Raw genomic sequence first — 25,214 nt, forward strand, 5'->3', positions numbered from 1 at the left:
CACTAAGTGATGCATTTTAAAACACCCTACGAAGAAAAACAAATCATACCTCATTGCCGAAAGCACCCGTAGTGATACAAATTAACAGCCTGTGTGACACGGCAAACCCCAAGTCCTTATTTTAAATGGATTATAAGGACTGAATGAAATGCTACTCTAAGGATGGACCCTTCATGCCAGCACCCCAAGGCGGATGGAAGAAGCAGTGGGCAAGAGCATGACTCCTCTGCCCAAGGCCATCTCCCCAAGTTCACCCGGAGAGAAGCGCCCCCCCCCCGTGCAGCGCCCGCCCCTCTGCCGGCCTCCCGCCCAGAGGGCAGGCAGCAGCCCCTCCACCAGCGCAGCACTCACCGCTCGGCTTGATCTCCCGCACGTAGTTGCTAGGAAACCAGCCGGTCCTGCCGTTGTGCGTGCCCTCCCACCAGCCGCCTTCCTCCACCCGCGTGACATGGATGACGTCTCCCTTGGCGAAGGAGAGCTCGTCTTCGTTGGTCTGCTGGAAGTTGAACTTGGCTCTCACAACCAGCTGGCTGTGGCTATTGTCGGTCATGTCCTGAAAGGGAAGAAGGGGGAGAAAAACTTCATGGCGTCTACTTCACATCAAAGCAGATGATGTTTGACTGGGATGCCCTGTGCCAAGAGCAGAAAAACTGTCCAAGCACACAAACAGGTTGGGGACCTGCGCCAGTGCCCTGACTGCCAGCACCCGGCTCCCGTCCCGGAGGAAACCCTCTTCATGCCTGAGAGGCTTTATTCTGCCACGGTTAGGCCTGTGTCCACACTACACACTTTCACACGTACACTGACATCAAAGCATACGGAGCGTCTGCACAACCCCAAGTTAAGAGTGTGGTCACTTCTAGCACTAGAATCACTTCAGTCTTAACGAACCACATAACTAACCGTCCGGCTGTGCCACCAACTCACTCTCCATTCCTGGACTGAAGGCTGTCTCTCCTGTTTTTCTCCCGCCACACAAGGCTCCGTTGAAACTCTCTGCACATCTCTGCACACGCCTCTGAATAAGCCTACACATTAAATTCGGGTCAGAAAACATGTATGACACACTCAACTTCGGCACCGATCTCTACGCTGCCCTCCAGAGGCCCCGCTCACAGCCGCGGCACTCCCACCGACGGCGCCGAAGGGCCGGCGCGCGCTCTGCACGCCCGCCGGCACGGGATGCCGCGGTGTTTTTACTCGCGCCCAACTGCTGGCAAGAAATGGTATCTCCTTTCCATCTGCATTTTGTCCTTGGAGATGAAGCACATGTGCCCATCTCTGAAAGGTGGGAAGAGGGAGGCAGACGGGATAGAGTTTCTATTTCCATCCATCCCAGCCTCGCTTCTGCAGAGGCTTGCCACTGCGAACTACCAAGAGGAGTAAAGCAAACACTGGCCCCAAGGAAAGCCTCATCTCCGGGTGGGAGGGGCCACAGGCAGGCCCGCTCACCCCCTGACGGGGCGCACCCTGTCGGCCTGCACCCAGGGGTCCCAGGGGACGGGGCAGGACATCCCGTAGCCCACGGAGCCCCACTCCTCATGAGGCTCTGAAAGCTGTGCCCCACAACAGGGGAGCCAGCCAGGGAAGAGCAGACGACTCCATCTTCTGCACGGTGGCGGGAGGGACGAGCGGGGCTCAGAGGGAGGGGAGGGTGGGCGCAGGACAGCTCCCACGGTGGCACGAGACTGCAGGGGTGCTCCCGGGGGAGGAGTGAGAAACGCTCCCCAGTCCGGAAGCACAGGAGACTCTTGGAAACTGGCAGACCAGGGCTGCAGTCAGGAACAGTGCAGAGAAAGCTCCAACGGCAACCATTCCTAGTTCTGGACAATAAAACGTGGTCAGGAAAGGACCAACAGTCACCGCACAGGTCCCGGCCACGCTGTGGGTCTGGGACGTGGTGATGCTATGTGGACTGGACCCAACGGAAACCACAGGGGAAATCCAGGGGGAAGGTACGGGCCTGGGGCGCAGTGTGAGACCCCCACACCTCTACTCCACGGCAGGTTTAAGCAACCAAGCTTCACACAGGCGTTCACTGAGACAGTGGCAGAGATGGGAGGTGGCCGGCCGCCTGGCTCCTCCTGCCCCAAGTCCTGAAGGACCCGATTCCGAACTAGGTGCATGTGTCACCAAACCGAGGAAAAGCAGCATAGACACGGGGACAGAGCTCGAGGAGGGGCAGACAGCTCCCCAAATGTGTAATACTTGTGTATCTCACATCAACATGTTATAAAAATTGATCTGCTTAAACACATCTATTAAACGTTTCACCTAGTAAATTAAACACGTCACACGCACTGCATATTTAATGCTTAGGACATGTCTTAGCATCTGGCAACACTGAAAGACAAAGCTCCGGCCAACCGATCACCTCAAATGTGACGCTTGCTGGCGCACGCGAGCAGTGAGGGGCAGCTGAAGCCCCCCGGAAAGAGCACGCATGTCCCCGCTCTGGGGAGGGAAGCAGGCTGAGCAGCCACTCTGGGTCGGCTCGTCCCGCACAAGCCGTCCCGCACAGGCCGTCCGCCACGCCCTCCTCTCCGCGACCACCCGGGGCAAGCTGGCTCGGTGCAAAACCCGCACAGCGCCCATCCTGGTCATCACCTTCCACAGTGGATGCGACACGTAACCGGGCACACGCACAGAGCGGGCCCCTCGGGAGGCCGAGCCACCACCCAGGAGCGACCCTGCAGTCAGCCCATCCACCTCAGCTCGGCAGCCAGTGCTGAGGCCCTCCCCGGGCACCAAGGAGACCGGAACATGACAAGTGAGGTCAACTACACTCTCCCCACAAGTTGCAAATTCTCTGCAGTCGGGCACACACTAGAGTAACACCACAGAAGCCTCTTCCGCTTCAGAAACGGCCACTCCACAGGGGAAGGACAGGGGCCCGTGGACAGGCAGGCAGCCAGCCTAGATCCATCTAAATTTCTGATTCCACAGACGTCCACCAGTTCAGGACCTACTAGAGACCTCAATGGAAGACGCTGTCCTAAGGAGTGCTAGGAGAGCAGGACGCCCAAGGCGGGATGCAAGGCGTGCCCACCCACGATGCCGCACGGAGCCCTCACCCATGCGGACGAGGAACGCTCCAGTCACTGCCCCCGGGGCCACGGAACCGCGGGAGGTATTTAACCACTACCTTATTTTGGATTTCTCTTCTTCCCATTTTTTTTTTTTTAAGATTTTATTTATTTATCTGACAGACAGAGATCACAAGCAGGCAGAGGCAGACAGAGAGAGAGGAGGAAGCAGGCTCCCCGCGGAGCAGAGAGCCCGATGCGGGGCTCAATCCCAGGACCCTGAGATCATGACCCGAGCCGAAGGCAGCGGCTTAACCCACTGAGCCACCCAGGCGCCCCATCTTCTTCCCATTTTTTAAAAGTACTCCTGCAACTAAAGCTCGCCCCGTCTCCGGGTCCAAGGGGACAGCCCACAGCAGCCCACGAGGTAATGGGCTGAGCGAGGGCAGCCGCTCACAGAGCATGTACGTGCACCAGTTCCATTTATGCCAACTATGAAACAGGAAAGCTTGGCTTTGCCATCAGAGATCAGGACAGCAGACGGCTCTGGGAAAGGAAGACCTAACAAAGGTGACGCTGGTCCGGTCAAGTTCTGCTTCTCGATCTTACACGGGATGTGCAACTTGTAGACATTCATCAGGCTGTTCTCGATCCAGGCTTCAGGTCAGTGAGGGGAGGAAACTGAGGGGTAGGGGTACAGTGCCTCCGCTGGGAGCAGGAACCTTCCCCACCACCGGCCACCTCCTGGGCCTACGGAGGCCCGCCTGTCAGTCATACCACGCGCATCCAGATCTGCCTCAAGCAAGTGCTCTGACCCCGCGTTCTGAAGTCAGCCTAGTAACCCGAAACCAGGATGTTCCGGCGCGTGCCGTCACGTGAACCCCATCCTCTGCTCCCTGCAAGCGCTCAGAACTCCACCGATAGAAGAAAATCCCGTCAGGGAACACCCAGTTTCTACTCCACCAGCTAGTCCTTCCCGGACTCGTGACCGTGTGTAAATGTGACTTCTCTGCGGCTGTTTCCTCAGAACGTACGCGGTCAAGCAGACCCAGCAACTAGACAATGTCCCCTTTGTGTTCCAAACGCGGCCGGCCCACACCATCAGCCGTGAGACACTCGCTACGGTCAGCTGCGTGGGAAGGTTTTCGGGAGCATTCCGAATCGAGGACATCTAGTGCACCGAGCCAGCCCAGTACTCCATGCTTGCTGGGCAGAGGACCTGGGAAGGTTAAAACTGAAAAACACACGGATATGTGGTCCTACGTGCCTTAGAGGCCGTTCTGGGAGCTCAGTGACCAGTCCCAGGAGGTAGCAGGGACCACAGGGACCAGGAGGGCTTTAGGGCTCCTGTCAGGTGAGTCAAGGGTGACGGGAGCAACCACGTCCCCTCATTGGACTGTTCTCCCCATCTGTGGAGGGAAACTCGGGAGCCCACGTCACACTTACCGGGAGTCAAGGGATGAAAACTCAGGGCACAGAGGGACAGGAGGGCGCCCCCGAAAAGGATAAAGAGGGAGCGACAGGGAAGGGCCAAGGGAAGGAAGTCCGAGCTTCCCGGTCAGTGCAGACAACGCCCTGCGACTGCTCAAGAGCACCCACCTCCCACGCAGGAGACCGTCCGGGAGCAGCCGGATTCCGAGACCCGGAAGCGAGAGTGCGCGGACAGCGAGCTCCGAGGCGGCGGTCGGCGAGACCTGGCCAACCAGAGGGGCAAGCGCAGTCAGGACGTGCGCCCAAGGGCCCTGAGAGAGCACCGAGAGCACCGACCCTTGCCTTGGGAACGGCAGTGCCGTACACGATCGGGAGATTGCAAAATTCGTGCAGGAAACCTCGGATCGTTTTCAGCTTACCATGGAACACGTCAAACAGAACAGAAAGTGATGGGCAGCTGGGAATCCACGTGTCACCAAGTCGTCCTTCTCCTCCTTCCTCTCGGCCACTTTGCCCATCCCCCAGCCCCCTCTGGCAACCATCAGTTTGTTCTCTATGGGTTTGTTTTTGCTTTTTATTTCGTTTCTCAGAAACCAACTGCAAATGGACTAAGGTAGTGCTTGTCTCTCTGACGTGTGTCGCTCCGCAGCACCCCCTCTAGGCCCATCCGTGCTACACAGTGAGGTGACCTTACTCTTCACGGCTGAGTAATAGGCCCTTTGCAGTATACCGCACGCCCTCACTCAGCTGTCCATGGGGACTCGCGTTGCTTCTACAAATAATGCTGCAGCAAACACAGACGTGCATGGATCTTCTCAAATCAGCGTTTGCTTTCTTCGGGCACATACTCAGAGCAGAGTCCCAGATGACAGGGCATTTCTGTTTCAGTCTGAAGCCCGCGATCCTGTTTCCCACAGTGGCTGCAGGAATTTACGCTGGGGCCTGCCAATGGTCTGCCCGAGGCTAGCCATTCCGACTGAGTGAGGGGTTCTCTCATGCCGTGGTTCTGACACAAGTCTCTAATGGTTAGTGACGCTCAGCATCTCCTCGTGGGTCTTCGGGCCACCTGCAGGTTTTGGGAAAAAGTCTATTCAGGTCCTCTGTGCATTTCTTAATCAGATTTTTTGATGTTCATTTCTGTAAATTCTTAACATATTTTAGATACAAACTCCTTATCAAATAGGTCCCTTCCAAGAAACTTCTCCCATTCGGCAAGTTCATCTGCTGATGGCTCCTTTGACAATAAGGCGTTTCATTCTGGTGCACTCCTCATGGTTGGTTGTTTCCCTTGCCGGAGGAGACCTACCAAGAAAAAGGTTTCTGCGGCTGTTGTCAAAGAAAGGACTGCCTTTGTTTTCTTCTAGGAGTTTTATGATTTCAGGACTCACATTTGGATCTTTCGTCCATTCTGAGTTTATTTTCGTGTGTGCTGTACGAAAGCGGTCCAGCTGTCCCCACACCACTGCTCAGAGAGAACGTCTTTCCCCGTTGCATATTCTTACCTCCTCTGCCACCGACTGAGATGATGTTTATTGATATCAGACGCACAGCTGGAGGCTCACTTCTGGCTCCCGGCTCTGTCCCGTTGACCTGTGTCCACTCCTGCGCCGGCACCGCGCTGCACCCTGAAACCGGGGACTGCCATACTGCCGGCACTGCTCTTCCTCAAAACTGCCTTGTCTACTCCGAGTCTTTTGCGGCTCCACAAAAACTGTACCAGGCCTTGTTCTAGTTCTGGGACCAACTACTGGGACCCTGACAGGCACCGCATGGTGTGTGCAGACTGCTCGGGGGAGTACGGGCCCGGGAGCGGCACGGACTCTCTAACCCAGGAGTGTCCCCATCAGCCGGCATCGACTTCGAGCTCCGTCGCTGTTTGTAGTGTTCACAGTACAAGCTGTTCACCCCCTGGATCACGTTTATTCCTTTTTTATTCTTTTTGGCACAATTATAAATGAAATTAAGAAAATAATCTCTTTGTGGTGCCCATCACCCAGCTTTAAAAATTTTGCCATCCTTATCCTAATGTTTAATCCAAGAAAGTTACCTCCAAGGACCGTGAACACCTGCGGAAAAACCTAAAGGCAAAGGTCATCCGCACGCAGCCTTGCCCCTGCTCCTCTCACCAGCAGCTAATGGGGTCTCTTCCGATCACAGATGCCAAACAGGAGACACGGTAGGGGGCTTTTAGTTTCTGGTGAGACTTAAAATATCTCCGGCTCATTAAAAATCAATTCTGTGGTATCATGATCCCAGGAACACTCACTAGTCAACATTACATTTACCTGCATTTTATTTAAAATTTTACATTTGCAATCAAGTCCTCAGGTACTCAAAAACAAGTAGTTAAAATGGACACAGGTAATGGTGCCTGGGAGCATCTGATTCTTGGTTTCAGCTCAGGTTGTGATCTCAGGGTCACAGGATTGAGCGCTACACAGCGCAGAGCCTGCTTGGGATTCTCTCTCTGCTCCTGCAGCCCTCCCCACCTCACATGCACTCATGCTCTAAAATATTAAAAAGTTAGCACAGGTAAATGGGTGAGGCAACAGGTATTTCTTTACTCAGAGTGTGTTAAGTTTGTTTTCTTCGACATTCCCCCAAGATTTTTATAAAACCTCCATTTAAAATGTTTTTCAAGTAGGTTGTGTATTCTTCCTCAATTTAGAATCAAAATACTCCCAATAGCGCGCTGCAAAATTCACCTAGTGTGAAACCCAGTGCCTCATGGGGTCACTGGGGGGCCGTCTGAGGGAGTACAGGGAACAGCACCTGGAACAGTGCGCACAGAACAGTGACACGCGGTGTGGCACATCCAAGAGCAGAGACGGTGATGGCGCCACTCTGAGGAGAGCCAATAACGAACAGTGAGTGTTCCTGGGATCACGATACCACAGAATTAATTTTTAATGAGCCGGAGATATTTTAAGTCTCACCTGGGTTCACAAAGTTCAGGAACACGTAAATATCCCACTGCCTTCCGTAGCTTCCTTTTCAACCCTCCTCCATGAATTAAAGTCAAATTCCTTCCACAAAATACAACTCTAGCCACTTTCTTTCTTAGTGTCACCATTAACTTACGTAATCTTCCTTTCCGCGTCGAAGCTGACATCGTATCTGTGGCCCCCAGTCACTCAGAGCCAGGTTCTCCTCAGACTCATGGGCAAGACCACTGGTCTCCAACACAGGTTTACTGAGGTGATCCATGCAAACGAAGTCCCATGACCAAGCACAAGCACCCACGAGCTCCAAAGAGGGCTGTGCGCGCGCACCAGGACAGCAGGGACGGCCTCTCCACACCAGGTCCCCAGCCCGCCCTGCGCTGCATCTCAGTGCAGCTTCATGGCTCCGCCCGGTGTTCTCTGCTCACGGCCTGTATCCTAACAACTTAGACGTGGATCTTTCTCCACCTCCCAGGATAACCGTTCACTTCAGTTCCTTTTCCACATCAACACCAGCCATCCGAAGGGAGTCCCTCCTTCGCCGACCACATGCAGACTCAGGAAAGCACTCTAGGTCATGCTTAGAAACACCACATTTTGATTCTTTAGCTGTTGGCCATTTCTTCCTTGCACATCTAAAGCTCTGACTCCCATACTTCTGTACGTTTGCACAAAGCAAATAAAATACAAGGATCCGGGTAACACTTTAAAGCAGCCGTCTCCCTAGATGAGCACATCTAAGGAATCTTAAAATATAACCCAAATTGCGCAAGTTTCTCAGAAGCAGTCAAGGGTAACGTGGATAATGCGGGAGATGCAAACGCCACAGCCCAGCAAAGGAACAACGGGAACTAAGCAAAAGCACCCTCCAGCTGGGCAGTACCAGGTTCAGGGGCACGCGTGACCTTTCTGGACACACCTGCACACACTCATCTCCCCAACGTCCCTCCGATCATCAACAAACTTACCAAGCTTCGATACTGGCCCTGGAACAATTTTGAAGTCCGACTGTGCGAAGGCTGAGTTCCCAGGGAGTCAAAAGACTTGATCCGATGAGATGAGGGCCGGGCACACACGGAGTCACTTCCCAGGCCGATGTCTGAAATGGTGGTGCAGAGAGAAGAGTGAGCTGAGACTCTGGCAAGCACACACCCTCGCAGCACACCAGGCTCTCAACAGCGGTGACCCCCGGGGGACACACGGCACAGGCAACAGAGCAGCCCACGGATGCAGCAGCGCAGACGGCCCACCCGAGACGGCCTGCACACGCTCTGGATACATACCGGACCCAACTACTCATCAGTTCTTCCGTGTAATTTTCAAATGTCTTTAAGGTTTTGTAACTTTTTAGTATCTTCCGGTTCACATGGAAAACACAAGCCTCTCGAACTCAGAGCGTCCCCCCAGCACTCCCAACACACCATCCCCGCTCTCCCGCGACTTCAGACAGAGCCTCATGCAGTAACCAGCAGGAACTGTGTGCAACAAAGAAAGACTCTTACTTTAATAAAAAAGAGAGAGAAAAATCCCCTTAGAGCTTTTAGCTAGAGACCCTTCTGAGGACTCCCCAGGAAGGGTCCGGGATTTGCAGAAGCCCAGGGAAGCCTGCGTCTGCCCGTGTGGGGCACGACTGGGGCTGCGTTCCCAGAAGCCAAGCAGGGCAGCGTGTATCAAGAGGGGCCCACTTCACTGGGCTTCTGTCTGCCCTTCCTGCTGCCCACGTGGCTCGACAGACACTGGTGTCTGGTGGAGGTCCTCAAACAGCCTTGCCAGCCCCGAGCATCTCCAACAGGCCGCTGCCGTCCTCAGGTCCTACTTCAGGACCTTTCTACTACAGCAAGGCACAGGCCTCAGCAACCTCGAGCCTAAAGCCAGCTCCTCAAGGACATTTCACGGGGATTCTGCCCGCAGTGGCGACGTGCCGTTCCCTGTTCTCACCAGACTCCACCTTTCAAGGGACCATTAGTGCAGTAAAGGGTCTCAGGACATCCCGTCTTTCCCACTTTCTGCCCAGTCAAAAGGCAAGTGTTCATCGATATTCCCAAAGAACACAAGCGGAACATGCCTCTCTCGACAAGGCCTACAGGCCTGGAACCAACAGCGGCAACTGTGCTGTTACTCAGTCTTTAAGACAGAGATCGAAGAGGACGGTCACTTCCATCACACTGACTTCAGTGACAAAATTTAAGAGCACATAGTCCAAAACAAAAGCAAGAAGTTTTGGGGGCACCTGAGTGGCTCAGTCGGTTAGGTGTCCAACTCTTGATTTCTGTTCGGGTCATGATCGCAGGGTCATGGGATCGAGCCCCACGTCAGGCTCCACACTCAGCAGAGTCTGCTTGTGATTCTCCCTCCCCCCTCCCACTGCCCCCTCCCCTCTTGTGCACAGGCACGCTCTCGCTCTAAAAGGGGGGGGGGGCCTTCCCAGCTGAGAGGCTTCCAGTGTCAACACTGAAAGGAGGAGTACCAAGTTTATCAGGTTTATTTTGCAACATTCCAAACAGATCTTTGTCAAGAACACCTTATATCTTCTAAGTGTCCAATGCTCTAAACGGTATGTGAGACTCTTGTGCACAAGAGGGGTACAAACAACGGTACTGTGCCCAGGAGACATCAGATCCAGGCCACGTTCAAGACGAGGAACCCCCACCCGAGGGCATGGACCAAAGCTGCCCCAGGGCACCCCCCCTTTCCTAAGCTGGCACCTGGTCTTCAACTGCAGGGAGACCCAGCAAGCAACAGCAAGGCCAAAGCAGCCCTCCTCCCTCCTGAGCAGCCACCAGAGAAAGAGGCCCCAGGGGCAGAAGGGTCTCTAAAAAATGACGTGTGGATTGCTTCCATGTCTGCCACTCTCGTCCCTGTCTGCAGGAGACCCCTACCGGTCCCCGGACACAAAACTAAGGCTCGGGTGGTCATTGCAGCAGCTGGCAGGCAGGACCCACACAGCAAAGACACGCAGCCATGCCTGCCCTGCGTCGGCTTCTTCCATCCGAGTCCAGTACTCTAAGACTTCCGTCACTGCGTGATGCCCGGTCCACAACTCTTCCTAATCTGGCTGTTCACATCAAAGCTGCCTCCGTTACAGTGTGGGACAGAGAAGACAGCTTCAGTGCCTCATAACCTTTAAAGAACGCCCTGAGGTCCTGTGTGCTAACCATCAAGTGGCTGAATAGTGCTGTGTGGGCGTCTTTGCATCCTTTCCCACCTCCATCCGGGTCTCTCCCCCTCCTCCTGGCCTCAGAATGCCCTTCCCTCCTCCATCCGGGTCTCCCACTCCTCCTGGCCTTAAAACCCCCTTCCCTCTTCCATCCGGGTCTCTCCCCATCTTCCTGGACTTAGAACCCCCTTCCCTCCTCCATCCGGGTCTCTCCGTCCTCCTGGCTCAGATGCTCACCAACCTTCCCACACTGGCTCACATAAGGTCCTAACATATCAGTGGAGCCAATCCCCCAGATACTTCCGCCTCAATGGCCCTAGGAAGTTTTCGACTTTAAACTGCACAGTCAAGCTGGGAAAACAGAGCCACATCAAGAGCCCTGCCTGGGGATGGCAAGCAGGGGCAGGGGCTCTGGGTGGCAGCCCCCCGCCCCCCATGCCACACCCACCCCACACCTCTGCGCAGGGAGGGGGTGGCACCTGGACCGCCATCCCAGCAAACAAGTTCTAGGAAGGGGCACCTGAGTCCCTGAGCACAGTGCACCCCAAGCTGGACTGCAGCCCAGTGTTCTGACTGCTACCCCCACATCCCATCTGCAGGGCCAGGAAGAAAAGGACAAGAGCCCCTCGCAAAACACACAAGAGGTTTCTTATCACAAAACCTCAAGCTCTAACTTGCTCCAGTAAATCTGAACCTAAAAATGTATAAAAGTAAATGGAGGGGCACCTGGGTGGCTCAGTGGGTTAAAGCCTCTGCCTTCACCTCAGGTCATGATCTCAGGGTCCTGGGATCGAGCCCCACATTGGGCTCTCTGCTCAGTGGGGAGCCTGCTTCCCCCTCTCTCTCTCTGCCTGCTTGTGATCTCTGTCTCTGTCAAATAAATAAAATTTAAAAAAAAAAAAGTAAATGGAAAAAGAAAAACGGACTTTAAAACACAACAGCCACTAAGTCCTTTTCGACCCACACAGCTCTCTAAAGACAGAGCTGCTCGGTGCTCAGGGGGCAGGCAGGCCTCCCTCCGAGAAATCCGCACAGAAGCTCTCCTGTCCTCACAGTGTCGGGGGCCCAGCTCCACTCAGCGCCCCGGCATCCTCTTCGCCCTCAGGACGCCTGGCCCAGGCCCGGCTTCCCTTCACGAGCCAATCCAATGGCCACTCCCCTGGTCATGGTCACACCTCAGAAACACCACTGCACGCGCACCCTAGGCAGGAGCTCTGACCAGCACGAACTTCATCAAGACCCAGAGAAGCGCTTCTAGCTCCAAGCCAGCCCAGGAGCATGGCCACACCAGAAACATTCCTCCTCCGCTACCGTTTCAGCTAGACATGCTTCTGCCCACAGAAGGGAGAACAGCCGCTACCCACCCACGGCCCCAAGAGGAAGACTTTGATCGAATAAGAAAAAAATATCACAGCAAAACTTACAACCGGGTACGTAACGTGACAGCTTATTTTTACAAGTCAATAATGCTCATTGTTGCCTCGTCAACCACAAAGCAAATGTTTCTGCCCTTTCGTCTTCCCCCCTCAAGTTCAATAAAAAATCTTACCTGCTGTTACTTTGTTTAGAGTCACTAAGGAACTGAGGACCTTGTTAAAATTCTGCCCCTGATACAAATCATTTGCATCAAATGTCTGAAAGGAAAAATTAAACAAGTTAGTAGGGTCTTATAGGCTGGGAGCAGGATAAACGAAGTTCTCACAGCAACGAGACGACCGTGGCAGGAGGGAGCCGCCGAGCAAGTGCTGAGATGCAGGCCGCCAGGAAGGGGCAGACCAGGGGACGTGGCTGCCAGCAGAGGGGCAGGGGTCCAACCGCGTTCCTCACCCAGGCACGCGCTGATCCAGGACACAGGCCGTGAGACCAGCTTCGTAACGGCCAACTCCCCACATAGCCCCAACCCCTCTGCGAGCTGGGGAGGAGCCCTCCCAGCCAGGGAGCTGCGGCTGGGGGGCTGGGGGCCCTCGGTGGGGCTGAGCTGCCTCCACAAACCCACCCCAGCCACAGCCTGTTCCACAGCAAAGCACAGCAAGAGAAACATGGAATTGGCAGCACGAGGAAGGGAAAAGAGAAGCAGGTTCCAGAAGGGGGACAGCTCAGGGTAGGGGAATAGGACACCTCCACCGTCCAGGCACAGCCCTGAGGCCAGACCAGGACTCTGTAGTCTGCATCGCCTCCAACCTCGGCCGCCCGCAGACCAGGCACGCGGGAGGGTCGGCCTGGCACTCTCACACACGTACACACGATGGCCTGCCCAGATACCTGCCAGCCGCCGCACGATGGGTGTGCACACACCAGTGCACACAGACCTCACTCCCAAATACTGCCTGAACACTACGCACAGCTTCTGATGAGGGAGGAACCCCCAGAGAAAAACTGTAGTCAAATCACCCACAAATGCGCCAGGGAAATTATGAAAAGATTTCTTTCCGAGATGTCGATAACAAAGATGTATTTAGATACCCAAACGTAAACCATGTCAACGGCCTTCCAAGTTTCTCACACTAGGACAAGAATGCACAAACATCAGTCATCCCAGGAAGGAGGAGCGGGAGGAAGAGGGCCCCAGCTTCCTCTCCAGGCTGCTGGCCACTTCTCCCCCCACTTCCTCCACCTCACACGTCCTGCCAGGAACCCTCCACTCCCGCCTCCCGGCACCCATCCCTTAACCCTTTCTCACAGGCCTTCTCCTGGCCACACTTCCCGACCACACTTGGTGAGGTGCCCTCAGCAGCCTCCCCCAGTACACTGGTGACCATGAGCAGACACTGCCCTACACTGTAAAATCTAGACCCCAGATTTCACGACACCTAACATGGCGCAAAACGGCCAGCACTGTCTGCTGAAGGGAAAACGCACCAGTCAATGCACCCACCCGCCAGTGGTGCTACACGTCCCCACGAGCGGCAGGCCCGGCAAGGGCCGTGGAGATGAGCCATTCCAAACCTAAGCACCGCCTCCCTCAAAGAACCTCCAGGCAATAGTCTTGTGCATTTAGCTCCACGAAGGGTAAAAATCATGAGGCCCAGTTTATTTAAACATGGGAAACCAAAACTGGAGAACGTCAAGAAAGGAGGCCCTCACATCACAGAGTCAAGTGGGGAGCCGGACGCGCGGCTTAGCCTGCCTGTCTACACGCTAGAAGAGGCTGAACGGGGCCCAAGTGCAGAAGTGTGGCTGGATCTTCGCCTTCCGTGCAGCTCCCGATGCCACTTCTCCCACAGCAGACAGACACAGTCAGGTGGATTTCACGCCAGGTCCTTCCTGTCAAAGCCCCCTCAGAACACAGCATCTTTAGAATCAGCTTCTACGACACAATGTGATTCATTCATTGTATATTCAAGAAATTGAACTGAATCGAATATTCTTTGTATATTCGAGAAATCGCAAGTCAAGTGAGAGCATGATGTAGGCGGACGCGTCCATCTACAATTTTTAGTGTGTTAGTTGTTTTGTTTTGTTTTTTAAGGGAATTAAGAGTAAGAACCTCAATAGGCCTCGGCTTCCTTACGCGTAGAACACGAACATCCCCTTAGCCTGTGAAATGCAGGAGCGTTAATCAGGTCTTTCAGCTCTAAAGCTCTCGTTTTAGAGATAGAAAAACGAAACGTGTGGCATTCTACGAGAAGAATTCTACATAAAAAGTCTACTAACCTTCATTGTGGTGAGGCGGTGGCAAGGCACAAAACCCAGAAAAACAGGATGTTGAAACTGAAGTTTCCTGTTATTCCAGAACTATATATCTTACTTGGACACCGGGAAGCGTCTGGTTGGCCGCCGCCGCCCGCCAATGGGCTTCCATGTGACATCAGAACTTGAGCGAATTCACATCCGCGCTGCATCTTACCAGGAAACGACACAATGCGAGGAGACACCCGCCACGGAGGAAGAACACACATTCCGGATCGATGAAATGTTTGGACTAAAACCGTCCTCTAGAAAGAGATAGCCGACTATTTCCTGAATCAGGAATCCATTCAACAAAAACCAAAACCAGACAAATCGTTGAGTTCAGTTTGCCGCACGGGAACAAGGGCAAAGCCTCAGGAGGACTTTTACAGAAAGACCTCGGAGAAAGTCGGTGCACGTGGAGAAGCCGCGGGACGCGCAGGACGCTGCATCACCCGGGGACACTCGGCGCCTAAAGGCACCCTAAGCATGTTGCCCCAAGACCAGCACACGTCCACGATGGCTGGGGTCACGGGCCAGCAGGAGGGAAGGAAGGGAACACCAAGATCCGCCTTTCCTCGGGTGGCCCTGGGAGCCGAGGTTCTCAGGGGAGGCCTCGTGCCAGGATCTCCGGAATTTAGAAAACCAAGATACTCAAGCCAAATCCCAGATAATTAAATCAGCTTCTCTGAAGAGCACCTCCCCCCCATCAAAACGTTAACAGTCATGAATTAAATGTACAGCAGAATCCAATATTCTCCAAGTAAAATTATCCTACCAGTTTCCCCCCAAAACAGTAAAACATGTGTAAAAAGTCAGTAATTTAATGTCAAAAGAAACACAAGAGTGACACACAGAGCAAACACAAAGCACAGGGCAAGGCGGAGAGAAGGGAGCAGGGCTGTGGGTGAGGCATGGGGGTCCTCCCTGCGCTCACCAAGGGAGCCGCCCGCCTCCTCAGCTGGAGGAGGTTACAGTCTCCGACTCCCGGAGGCACCGACACCCAAGGCCCCACCCACGGCCCCTCCGGCTCCTCATCCTCGGCACGGGAAGAACACGCACCGGCGATGAGGAGGACGGGACACAGCAACATGCTCGTGCCTCCCGTGCTGGAGAAGGAACGAGATTTAAAATCTCAGACTCCTGCACGCCAAGCCCGTGGTTTCCTGTGAAACGGACCAGCCAGGAACTACGTTTTACCAAAGGAAATCGTTCTCTAAAACACAGCTACCAAGCAGAAAGCACCCTCGATGACAGGGGTGCCCGGGGCAGAGACCGCACACAGCAGGTGGAGAAGGGAGCGCGGGCATCCAGCCGGGTGCTGCCCGCCGCGCCCCCGCCCCGCGCTGCTCGGCACAGGCCAGCTCCCGCTCCCGCTCCCGCCCCACGCGAGGTGACCCCACACCATCCGAGGGCTTGGGTTCCCGTCCAGAACTCCCAGCCTTTCAGCCGCTGCCTCCGACAGACTAGCCTCTCGCTCACACCTTCCCACCCTGACAACGCGGACGCTGCAGCACGCCAAGGCTCCCGGAGGGAAACACACCAGCACGGAAGGGGCAGGGCGGCCCCCAGCGTGCACTCGGGTCTGCTCACAGCTGGGGCGAGCCGCACCTGCAGCCCGGGCTCCTCACCGCCACCCGGCAGCCACGCCTGCGTGCAAATGCGTCCACCGGACGGTCCCTCCCTGCGCTCAACTATTCAAAGCCTTTTCACGCAATTAACTCTCAGGGTGAGACTCACAGTCGACCTCACCCCGAGCCCGTTTTTCACACCCCAAATCCAAGTAGCACAGGAGGCAGAGGCGGGGGGAGCCTCGAGGGCAGCTGCTGTGAGTGGAGCAGACGCAGGACAGAAGACACGGACAGCAGCAGAGGGCGTGCTGCTCCCCACAGCTGCCACAGCACCCCTGCCACCAGGCCTGACTGTGGAGACACACTTCCTTGCAACAGGAGGGAAAGGATAGTCCTTCTGAGATTCTCAGTCTGGGGGTCCCGTCTCCCCCACCCGGAAGGGGCTGCTAGGAATCTGCCAACACAGTCTGCAGCCCAAGGAGGGCCAGCCTGGCCTGCCCCGGACTCCGGCAGAGCGGCGGCGGCAGCCACAGGCCTGCTGCACACAGCGCTCCCCTATGTCGCGGCCCCCAACTTGGGATCAGCTAGATGCCCCAAGGAACATGGGGCTCCCTTACAGCTGCAGCCTCCGGAATGAGCTCTGATGCGACCGCAAATCTACCAACAACCGCCCATCAAGGAACGATGGCTGTGGCTCTCTCCACCAACCCCTCCACCAAAAATAGCAGGAGATTAAGACAAAATTAAGATAAGATGTTCCGAAATTTAAGTTGATGACAATGTATTCCGCAAGTACAATTACAGGCAGAAAGGCCTAAAAGGAAACATGCCTGTACAGATATGAGAGAATCACCCCAAAACGAACAACTTCCTTTATCGGGGAAAGATGCCAAACACCAAACAGATTCTGGCCAAGAACATATTCTCCGTCCAATCAAAGCAGGGCACTGCCGTCATCCTTCTCAAAGCAGAATCCTCTTCCTCCTAGGCTTGGCCAAATGCCCCCAGGCGAGTGGTGGGGGCAGCACAGGACATCACAGACGGCAAACACCTCCAGGGACACCTCCCTGCTCCCTGGCCAAGCAGTGAGGTCAGGGCAGAGACTGGGGCTCTCAGCATGGGGGCTCTTGGCGTGATGCGGCCATGTCCTCCAGCCACTCTCGCAGACCAAGCCCCTACCTCCGCTGGGGGAGCCCGCAGGGGGGTGACACTTACCTTCACTGGCAAAAGAGAATGTCACGAAGCCGGCTGACACCAAATGCTACCAGCGAAGGCTCCGGGCTGTTTCTCTACCAACACTGGCTAGTCCTGGATGTCCCCGTACAAGGTACAATTTGGACAGAATCTTAAAAGAAAGGGGAGACGGATGCAAAGGGCTCTGAACAAAGCAGCACAGGCAAGACACGAAGTGCAGACCAGAGAGAACGCGAGCCCGGCGGGCCCGGCCGTGGCTGCCACACACAGCCACTGGGCACATGGCGCCGCTCGGAGAGAACAGGAAAGTCGGTCCGCGAGGACAGATGTAAGCCAGGACCACCCCAGACAAACCAGGCTAGATGGACCCCCAAATCGAGGCACTCCCAGATCCCAACAAGACGGAGGCAAGGCGGACGGCACACGAGCACGGGCCTGCCGGCCGGTGGAAGCTCAGCACACGGCCCGACACCCCCTGCCTCGCCGGAGAGGGGAGACTCCGCTAGCCCGCCTGCAAGGGCACCTCTGACACATGACACCACTTAACGGTGCCGCCTGGAGGACAGGCAAACCAGGGTGGAAAGAGTTAGCAGAGGAGAAAACGTGGGGGAGCAGGGTGATGGGGGCAGGTTCAGAAGCTGGTCTGCGACGTCTGTAAAGGCTGAAGGGGAAATCGGGGTGGGGGCGCCTCACAACACCCTGGAAGGAGGAGTAAGGCACTCCCCTTGCACAACATTCCAGGGGAAGGAGGCCCCAGGCTCTGGATGACAGGAGTCGGTCCACAGCAAAGGGCCACAGGCCTGGCAGGACCCCCTTCCCACCCTCAGGCAAGAGACGCGCACACGTGAGCTGCAGCCTGCCCTCAGAGGAGGCCAGAGGCGCAGGCTCGGTTCAGTAGCACCCGCCACGGGAGAGCAGAAAGGACCGTGGGAAGAAGGGACAGCACGTGTGGCCTCCGATGTGGCGGTGCTCAGCTGCAGATGGGAGGCAGCGGGGAGAAGGTGCGTCATCTGTGCCAGGAAGACACCACCTGGCCTGACAGGCCACCTGCCCAGCGTCCCTCCCTGATCTGCCTGGCAGAGGCCCAGGGGAACCACCCCCTCAGAGCACCCGCCCCCCTGACCACTCACCCCCAGAAATACTGTCAGTGACATCCCCAGAACGGGCACCAGAGGCCACCAAAGACCTGAGTACCTGGCCCAGATTCACGTTCCCAGCCTTAACTCCTGCGAGTCCTGAGCTCACTCTACACTGTCCTTTCTTCGGTCACACCCACCACCAGGTTCAGCTCCCGAATGAACAGCAGGAATCAGGAAGGCTCGCCGTACGGACAGTAGGGTTGTGCCACGCAGGTCAACCAAGCATCACCAGCATCCACGAGGCAGGGCAGTGCTGGGAGGGTGACCTGTGTGTACCTGCAGGAGCGCCCAACACATACACCTCCCCCTCGAAAGCAGAGGGCCGTTCGAGGAGGAGGAGCCACCGTGGTTTTCAGGAAAGCCTTAACCAAGAGAATATTGTTGCAAAGTAAACGGGTTTCAAAGGCACAAGTTCTAAGAGCAGACGCTGACCCGATCCAGAACGGTCACACCCATCACACTATTTTCGAACCTAACTCAAGGTCAGTGCAGCTACGGTGTCTACGCGCTCCCCACGCACGGGCCACCCACCACCATGCCTTCCCATGGGCTCCGGCCAACGAGCTGGGAGCCCACGGACACGCGCCCGCTCGGAGCAGGACGATGCAGGCCAGCCCCAAGCAGAGGCCGGGGGCCCTCGGGCTGTTCCAACCAACCTCCCCGGCCTCTCCTTCCGAGGACAGCGGCAGCAGCTCCCGCTGGGGCCTCGCATCGGCCTGGATGGAGAAAGCGGAGCCTGGGGCACAGCAACACCCTCTGTGCAGCTAACACGGAGCCAGAAGGCTAGACCTCTGGGGCGGCTGCTGAACGCATCTGGCGGGAACTGGCGAGAAGGGGCTGCACGTCCCCCAGCAGAAGGGATTCCTGGCGGGGAGAGAGTCTGTCTTCAAAAAACAAAGACAGTAAGCGAAGGGGCCGGGCCAGTCCAGCCACGCTGACATGAAGGATGAGCTGACACCTCTCTGGCTGAGACACGGATGTGTCCGTTACAGCAAACAGGGACAGCTGTGCCGCGGAGTCCTGCTCACTCCAGAACACACAGTGTCCCTTCCCTTCGCAAGCTCCGGCCACATCATCATGCCAGGGCTGAAGGCAGAGGCTCCGCAGCAGCCTCTGGCAAGGGGTCTGCCCAACAGCCTGACCTCGTTCCTGCTCACGCCCGTCCCCGGGGACAGAGCCTCAGCCTGTGCCCGGGGCCCTACGAGCCACCAGAGGGCATCACCACCCTAACCTCTGAACGCCCTACTTGTCGCGTCTACACCCGTCAGTCACACCCTGTGGTTTAAACCAGCTCCCTTACAGGTGGCGGCTGTCGGGAGTTCCAAGCAGCCCCACCAGGGGAACACGGCCCCAGGCCCTCAGACAAGTGGCCTGAAGGCGTCCCCGGGGCTGAGTCTGACCCGGAGCTGTGGAGGGAGGCCGCTCGAGTCCCCACAGCAGTGAGGCCAACTTTAAAAGGAAGGGCGCCGGCACGCGACAGGAAGGACACTGCGACACCTGCGGCTCAGGAATGGCTGCGAACCCGCAGGGCCGTGCTGATCGCGAGGTGGCCCCGGTGGCGCGCCACCTTGAGGAGGGAGGACAGGGCTCGAACACCCCCGCACGTCCTCCCACCGTGGGAGTCCCGCCCTCGCGCGCCAGCTCACCTGGCTCCGAATTCACAGACAGTCCCGGGTATCGGACGACCCTCGCCAGAATGCAAAGGCGAGCGCTGGAGCACAAAGCAGATGGTGTTACACGTCACCCAACGAAGAGGTCATGCGTCAGACCTTCCGCTTCTAACAGCGCCGGCTGCTGTAACTAACAAGTCCGGACAGCAGGAGCCGCAGCACAGAAGCCGGAACCTCGGGGCCATCCTGGCACCACCCTCCCTCAGTGCGGGCAGCAGATTCGGGAACGTTCTTCCCGGCGAGGCAGAGCAGCCCGGGGCCACAGCCGACAAGCCGGCCATCCGAGCAGCGCGTGGCCGGCCTGGAGTCACACGTCACAAGGCCACAGCCGCCGAGGCAGAGCAGCACGGAGAGCCGAGGGCAAACCCGCGAGGACCCCGCCAGGTCTTCAGGTTCCCTCGGCCGCTGTCCACGCGCTCCCGGGAGGCTCAACCACCACGGCTGCTCAGCCGACCCCACACCGCCCCCCCATGACCGCCTCTGGCCCCCGGGGCCCTCCTGAGGAAGGAAAGAGGCCACGGGCGGAGGACACCCCAGGCCAGACGCAAGAAGAGAACAGCGGGGAGTGGAAGGAAACACGTGGACGCTGTCAGGGCCGGTGCCGAGAGCCCCCAGGTGCGGCTGGCCGGGCCCGTCCGCCTCACCGGGCACGCGTCAGCGCCTCCAGGGAGGTTCTGAGAAAGCTATTTTTGAGGCAAGAAACTTACTTTTGGCACAGTTCTGGAGTGTGGTTCACAAAGTTTAAAAATACAGTTCTGTCCTATCACATTGTCAAAAGGAATCTGATTTTGTGACGAGACGAGCGGAGAGGAATCTTGAAGTCCTGCTATTTAAGTGTAATCAAGCGGTGGACCGACCGGTGCGTGCGGAACAGGGCCCAGCAGGGATTTCGCCTCCTTGGCTTCTGCAGGGTTTGTTCACTCCGCCTACTCCTACGCTCCGGGGATAAAATTAGTTCGACGACGGATTCTACCAATGCATACCACGGTCACCCAACACGGCCCCAAGCGATTCTGCGCTGTAAAATGAGAATGAGAGCTCATCTGATTGCGTGGTTTCCACTGTACCAACGCCCAAACACGAAAAAGGACAGGGACCACCCATGTAAGAAGAACCCCAGACACATCTTTTAGGGAGTTTCCAGGAAGGGGGGCGTACAAAACCCTGCGGAGGGCGGGAAGACAACCAGCACAATGGAAGCATCCGTCACCCTCCATGAGGAGCAACGGTCACAAGCAGGAACCACTGGAAAGGCTGAAACACCACCCGGCAGGGAGGCCCCGGGTGCCGCGAAGACTTCACGACAGCTTTGTTTTACAAAGGAGAACCGGGCTCCCCGGCTCCAGAAGACTGTGCGACAAAGGTCCCAGGAGAACAAAGACGGGAAGCGGCTCAGTCACTGCATTTTTCCTCAGCCGCGTGCGTGCCTGTGCACAGGTCCGCAGCAAGCAGACCAGTGGGAAGGGGCAGCGGTCTCAGACACGCCCGCCCAGATGCAGCACGCCACAGGCCTACGCCAGGCCCTCAGTCTGCCTGCCAATGCCAAGGAGGCAGGCCTGCAAAGAAAAGCCATCCGCCAGTTGCCGAACAGGGGTCTGGGCAGATGCAGGACCTGCTAGAGCTTACATTAAGGTAGTGGTGAACCTTTAGAGCCCAAAAGGTACTGAGTACATTGCATTAAAAACTTAGAGCCGGGGCGCCTGGGCGGCTCAGTGGGTTAAGCCTCTGCCTTCAGCTCAGGTCATGATCTCAGGGTCCTGGGATCAGCCCCACTTTGGGCTCTGTTCAGCGGGGAACCTGCTTCTCCCTCTCTCTCTGCCTGCCTCTCTGCTTACTTGTGACCTCTGTCAAATATATAAATAAAATCTTAAAAAAAAAAAAAACTTAGAGCCAATAGTTACAAAACGCAAACTTGGATAAAGGGCTCAGAGGTGGCAGAGTAAACACATGTTACTCTCATCCCTCTCGAGGTTCCACCAAAATGACAGAAGAAGCTTTAATAATAAAGCGATCTATCCCGGTGCTACAGGCCCTATGGCTAAGGCCCTAAGCGATCTGGAGGCGGCTTCAGGGAATTCTTGAGACCAGGAAGCAGACGGGCTCCTAAAGGCCCGGTGTTCTAACCAAGGTGTGACAGCATCCCCAGCCCTGCCCCAGGGCGCCTCAGCCAGCGCGGCAGCATCAGAACCGGAGCACCTGCTGCGCCACAGAAGCCCCTTCCCCAGAAGCTTCTAGAAGGAAAAACCCCAGTAAAGAAAGCCAGCTGCCTACACTGGGGCCCTAACAAGTGACTAGTTCCAGGTGCTAGACCCACGAAACAGACACAGAAAAGGAGAAAGGAGGTGGTTCTAACCAAAATGAAATAGCCTAAGAGTTCCAGCACCGATTTCAAACCCAGATCACCCCTCGCTGGAGACGAGAGAACTGGGATACACTGAGGCATCCTCTACCTGCCCACGGAGGGCATCCAGACCCTCTCCCCCCAGATTTCGCCCACCTGCTCCCAGCCTCAGCCCTGCAGTGAAGCCATCCCCCCCTCTCTCAGCTACACAGCTGTGCACTGAGGTAAGCTACCGGGCCTTTAATCCATGGTCAGGAATAGGAGCCCAGAGACAGCCAACAGCAAGGAGCTGAAAGACACTGCCCTAATTCCTCCAGCAAAGTGCAGCTAAAAGCCCTGGGCGTGCCGCACAAAAGCGATGCTAAGATGACCCGTAGCCGGAGGGAGGCAGACGCTTTATTCAGGGCCCAAGAAACATGGCAGCGGGCTGTCTGGGTTTTGTGAGGTTTTTGCTTTGTTTTACTTCAAAAGCCCCAGACTGAGTGAAACCCACAGCCCAGATTCGCCAAAGAGGAAAAAAACAGCCCCAAGAAAAGCTTGCCTTCTCTGGCCAGAGGGCCAGGCAAGGCAGCAGACAGGAAACTTGTAGACCTAATCCTGCCCACTGGACACCACAGGCGAACATGGCCAATCCCCCAACACATGGCCATAACAAAGTGCTCCTCTCTCCATCCTGTCCCCCAGCCCCCATGGAGTAGCATGGGTTCTTCCTCTTCCACAAAGGAGCAGGCTCTAAGGTGACAAACGGAGAAATACAGGCTTCTGACATGTTATTTACATTTTTAAAAGTACTGAAAAATTAAAAATCACCAGCCAGCACAACCAGTGAAAATCGGGATACAGAGCTGCTGCAAGGAGCCAGGAGGCAGGGCAAGCGTACTAAACCTCTCCTTTCTGCGAGGATCCGCAGGAAGGGAGCCCCAGTGGGACAGAGGAAGAAGTGGATCAGAAGCCCACCGAGTGGTGAAAATCCAAAGGGCTTCCCGACAATCAGCTGTTACAACGACCAACGACAGAGTCTCTCTAAACTGCTCAGTGCCATGCAAAGGAACTTCCCATCAGGTAGGAGGAATTTTAAGTGGTCAGAAAAGACAGTGGTTGGTGCTTAACAGGAGACTTGAGTAGATGCCATCAAAACATTCAGACAGACGTCAGGTGAGGAGGCTCTCAAGGGAAGTACCATTTGCCAGAGCGGCCCGCGTGAGCACGATGACAGAACAGGACGACGGTGTCCCTACTGGCACACCCCCCACCGGAGCGCTCCATCCTTCACTGGCCGCCGTTCTAAATGTGTTCTGGAATGCTTGGGCACCCGTCAAGACCAAGCACCCTTCCCTGCCTATTATAATCCCCAACACTAAAACTTCCCCAAGTTCAAGGTTATCACGTACCCCAAGAAAGGAAGACCCAGAAAGCCGCAACTCAGAAACCTGTATTCCTCTTCAGGACAGTTCATCAGATCCAGGCGGTCTCATTGGTTCAACTGAGCCGGGGCCAGCTAGGAAGCCGAGGCAGGCTCTCCCACCCCGGTCTCCGCCCTCACACCTTCCCAAGCCCGGCCGCCTGAAGGGTCTCTCTCTCCAGCCCAGCCCCATGCGGCTGCCCCTCTTGCAGGACTTCCAGCCTCTCCCGTATCCCAGGTGCACAAATGTGCTTTACCTGCCACGCAAGGCTCCTGAGGCTGCCCTAGAGGCATGCTGTGCACGTGTTCGTCCCTCGGGGCAAAGCCGAGTTCCGGGACATCCTCATCAACTGTCTGCAGACTAGTTATCACTGGGGGAATCGCTTCGCCGTCTTCCACATGCCACGAGATACAAACCCGCCGTTACCGCGGAGCCGCGGGTGTGCAGCTCTAAACACTTAGCTCTACCTCTCTGCACGTCTGTCACTCCTCCTCATACACACCACTGCCTCTCCGTTTCAATCAACCCTCCTGTTCACTCCCGAAGTCCACCCAGACAGCGCGCGGCTCGTGGCGTCCACAGGAGTCGGGGGCTGACTCCGGCTGGCCGCATGGAAAGCAGCACAAAGGTACTGGCGAGCTCGGAACTGAATGGCAAAGTTCACAAATGACACCGTATCATCTTCAGATCCTTAAAAGCAGAAGTAATCACTTCCACAGACCAAAATACACACCACTTTCTTAGATGCCAACCACCACCCTCAGAACCAGATGTCCCCAATGCAGTGCACGCCAAAAGGCCCCACGACCGCCTGGCTGCCACCACAACAGCAATTAGCTCAGCAAGGATCGTCAAGGGATGCTAAGAGCATCAGGGGAAAGGCTCTGGGCCCCACCGCACAGCTTACACGGCAGGCACAAAGGCGAAGGGCAGCCTCGCAGTGCGGAGACCTGCAGGCGTCAGCGTAAGCCAAGGGTCAGAACTGAGCCCCAGCAGTATGACGGGTCACATAAGCACTTCCCGACAGGCCCTGTGGAAGTACAGATCACCACGGGTGTGGAATCCTTACCTCAGCCGTTTAACTCGAACCCAATCCCACCCAGACCCCAGGGCGCGCTACAGGTGAACCACCCCGGCCTCCTCAAAAACACCAAAGTCCTAGTCGATGACAAAGGTGGAAGAAGGTTCTGGAAACTAAAGAAGGTTGTCATTTTAAAGATGGACATGCCAGGTACTCAGAGACCAGTATCCTGAGGTCTACTACACAGTTTAATGCCCAGCAAAACAGAAGCACCTAAATACTAAACGGGACAAAGTGTCTAGATGGGAAACGGAGTGAAAGCACAGGGCCTCGCACTCGTCCTCCACACGGTCAGCTTCAGCTGTCCCAAGTCAAGGGCAGAAGGCAGGTTAGGAGGGCAAGTTAGAATCCTTTAAGTAGAAAAATAAAAGCATTCCCTCGTCACCCACACAAGGACTCAGAAGGAACAATCCCAACAGGCCACGTGTCACTTTAGGGTCCCCGCGGCTGCCTCACCCACCTCCTTCCACCGCCGTGCACTGGGCTGGCCGTGCCCTGCAAGGACAAGGCTGGAGGAAGGGCCCTTCCCACCCTGCCCATCCAAAGCTGGGCAGGCCCCTTGGCTCTCCCGCAAGCGTGGGCAAAGTCAC

General features: G+C 56.1%; 1 protein-coding gene across 3 annotated transcripts in view; it reads right to left on the reverse strand.

Moving 5' to 3' along the window:
- The window catches only part of ARHGEF7 (Rho guanine nucleotide exchange factor 7), a 121,819-nt gene that overhangs the window by 56,043 nt on the left and 40,562 nt on the right, over positions 1-25,214 (reverse strand). For 2 of the 3 annotated variants that reach the window (XM_032881028.1, XM_032881029.1), the window contains exons 3-5: positions 12,106-12,190; positions 8,368-8,498; positions 352-553 (exon numbers count right to left, since the gene is read on the reverse strand). In XM_032881028.1, coding sequence (XP_032736919.1) covers positions 352-553; positions 8,368-8,498; positions 12,106-12,190 — 418 coding nt within the window. Of the gene's footprint in view, positions 1-351; positions 554-8,367; positions 8,499-12,105; positions 12,191-20,506; positions 20,611-25,214 lie in introns of those variants that run through there. The other variant, XM_032881030.1, reaches the window with a different exon arrangement.

This window comes from Lontra canadensis, unplaced genomic scaffold (genome assembly GCF_010015895.1).
Source record: "Lontra canadensis isolate GAN:19392208 unplaced genomic scaffold, GSC_riverotter_1.0 scaffold73, whole genome shotgun sequence".
Lineage (NCBI taxonomy): Eukaryota > Metazoa > Chordata > Mammalia > Carnivora > Mustelidae > Lontra > Lontra canadensis.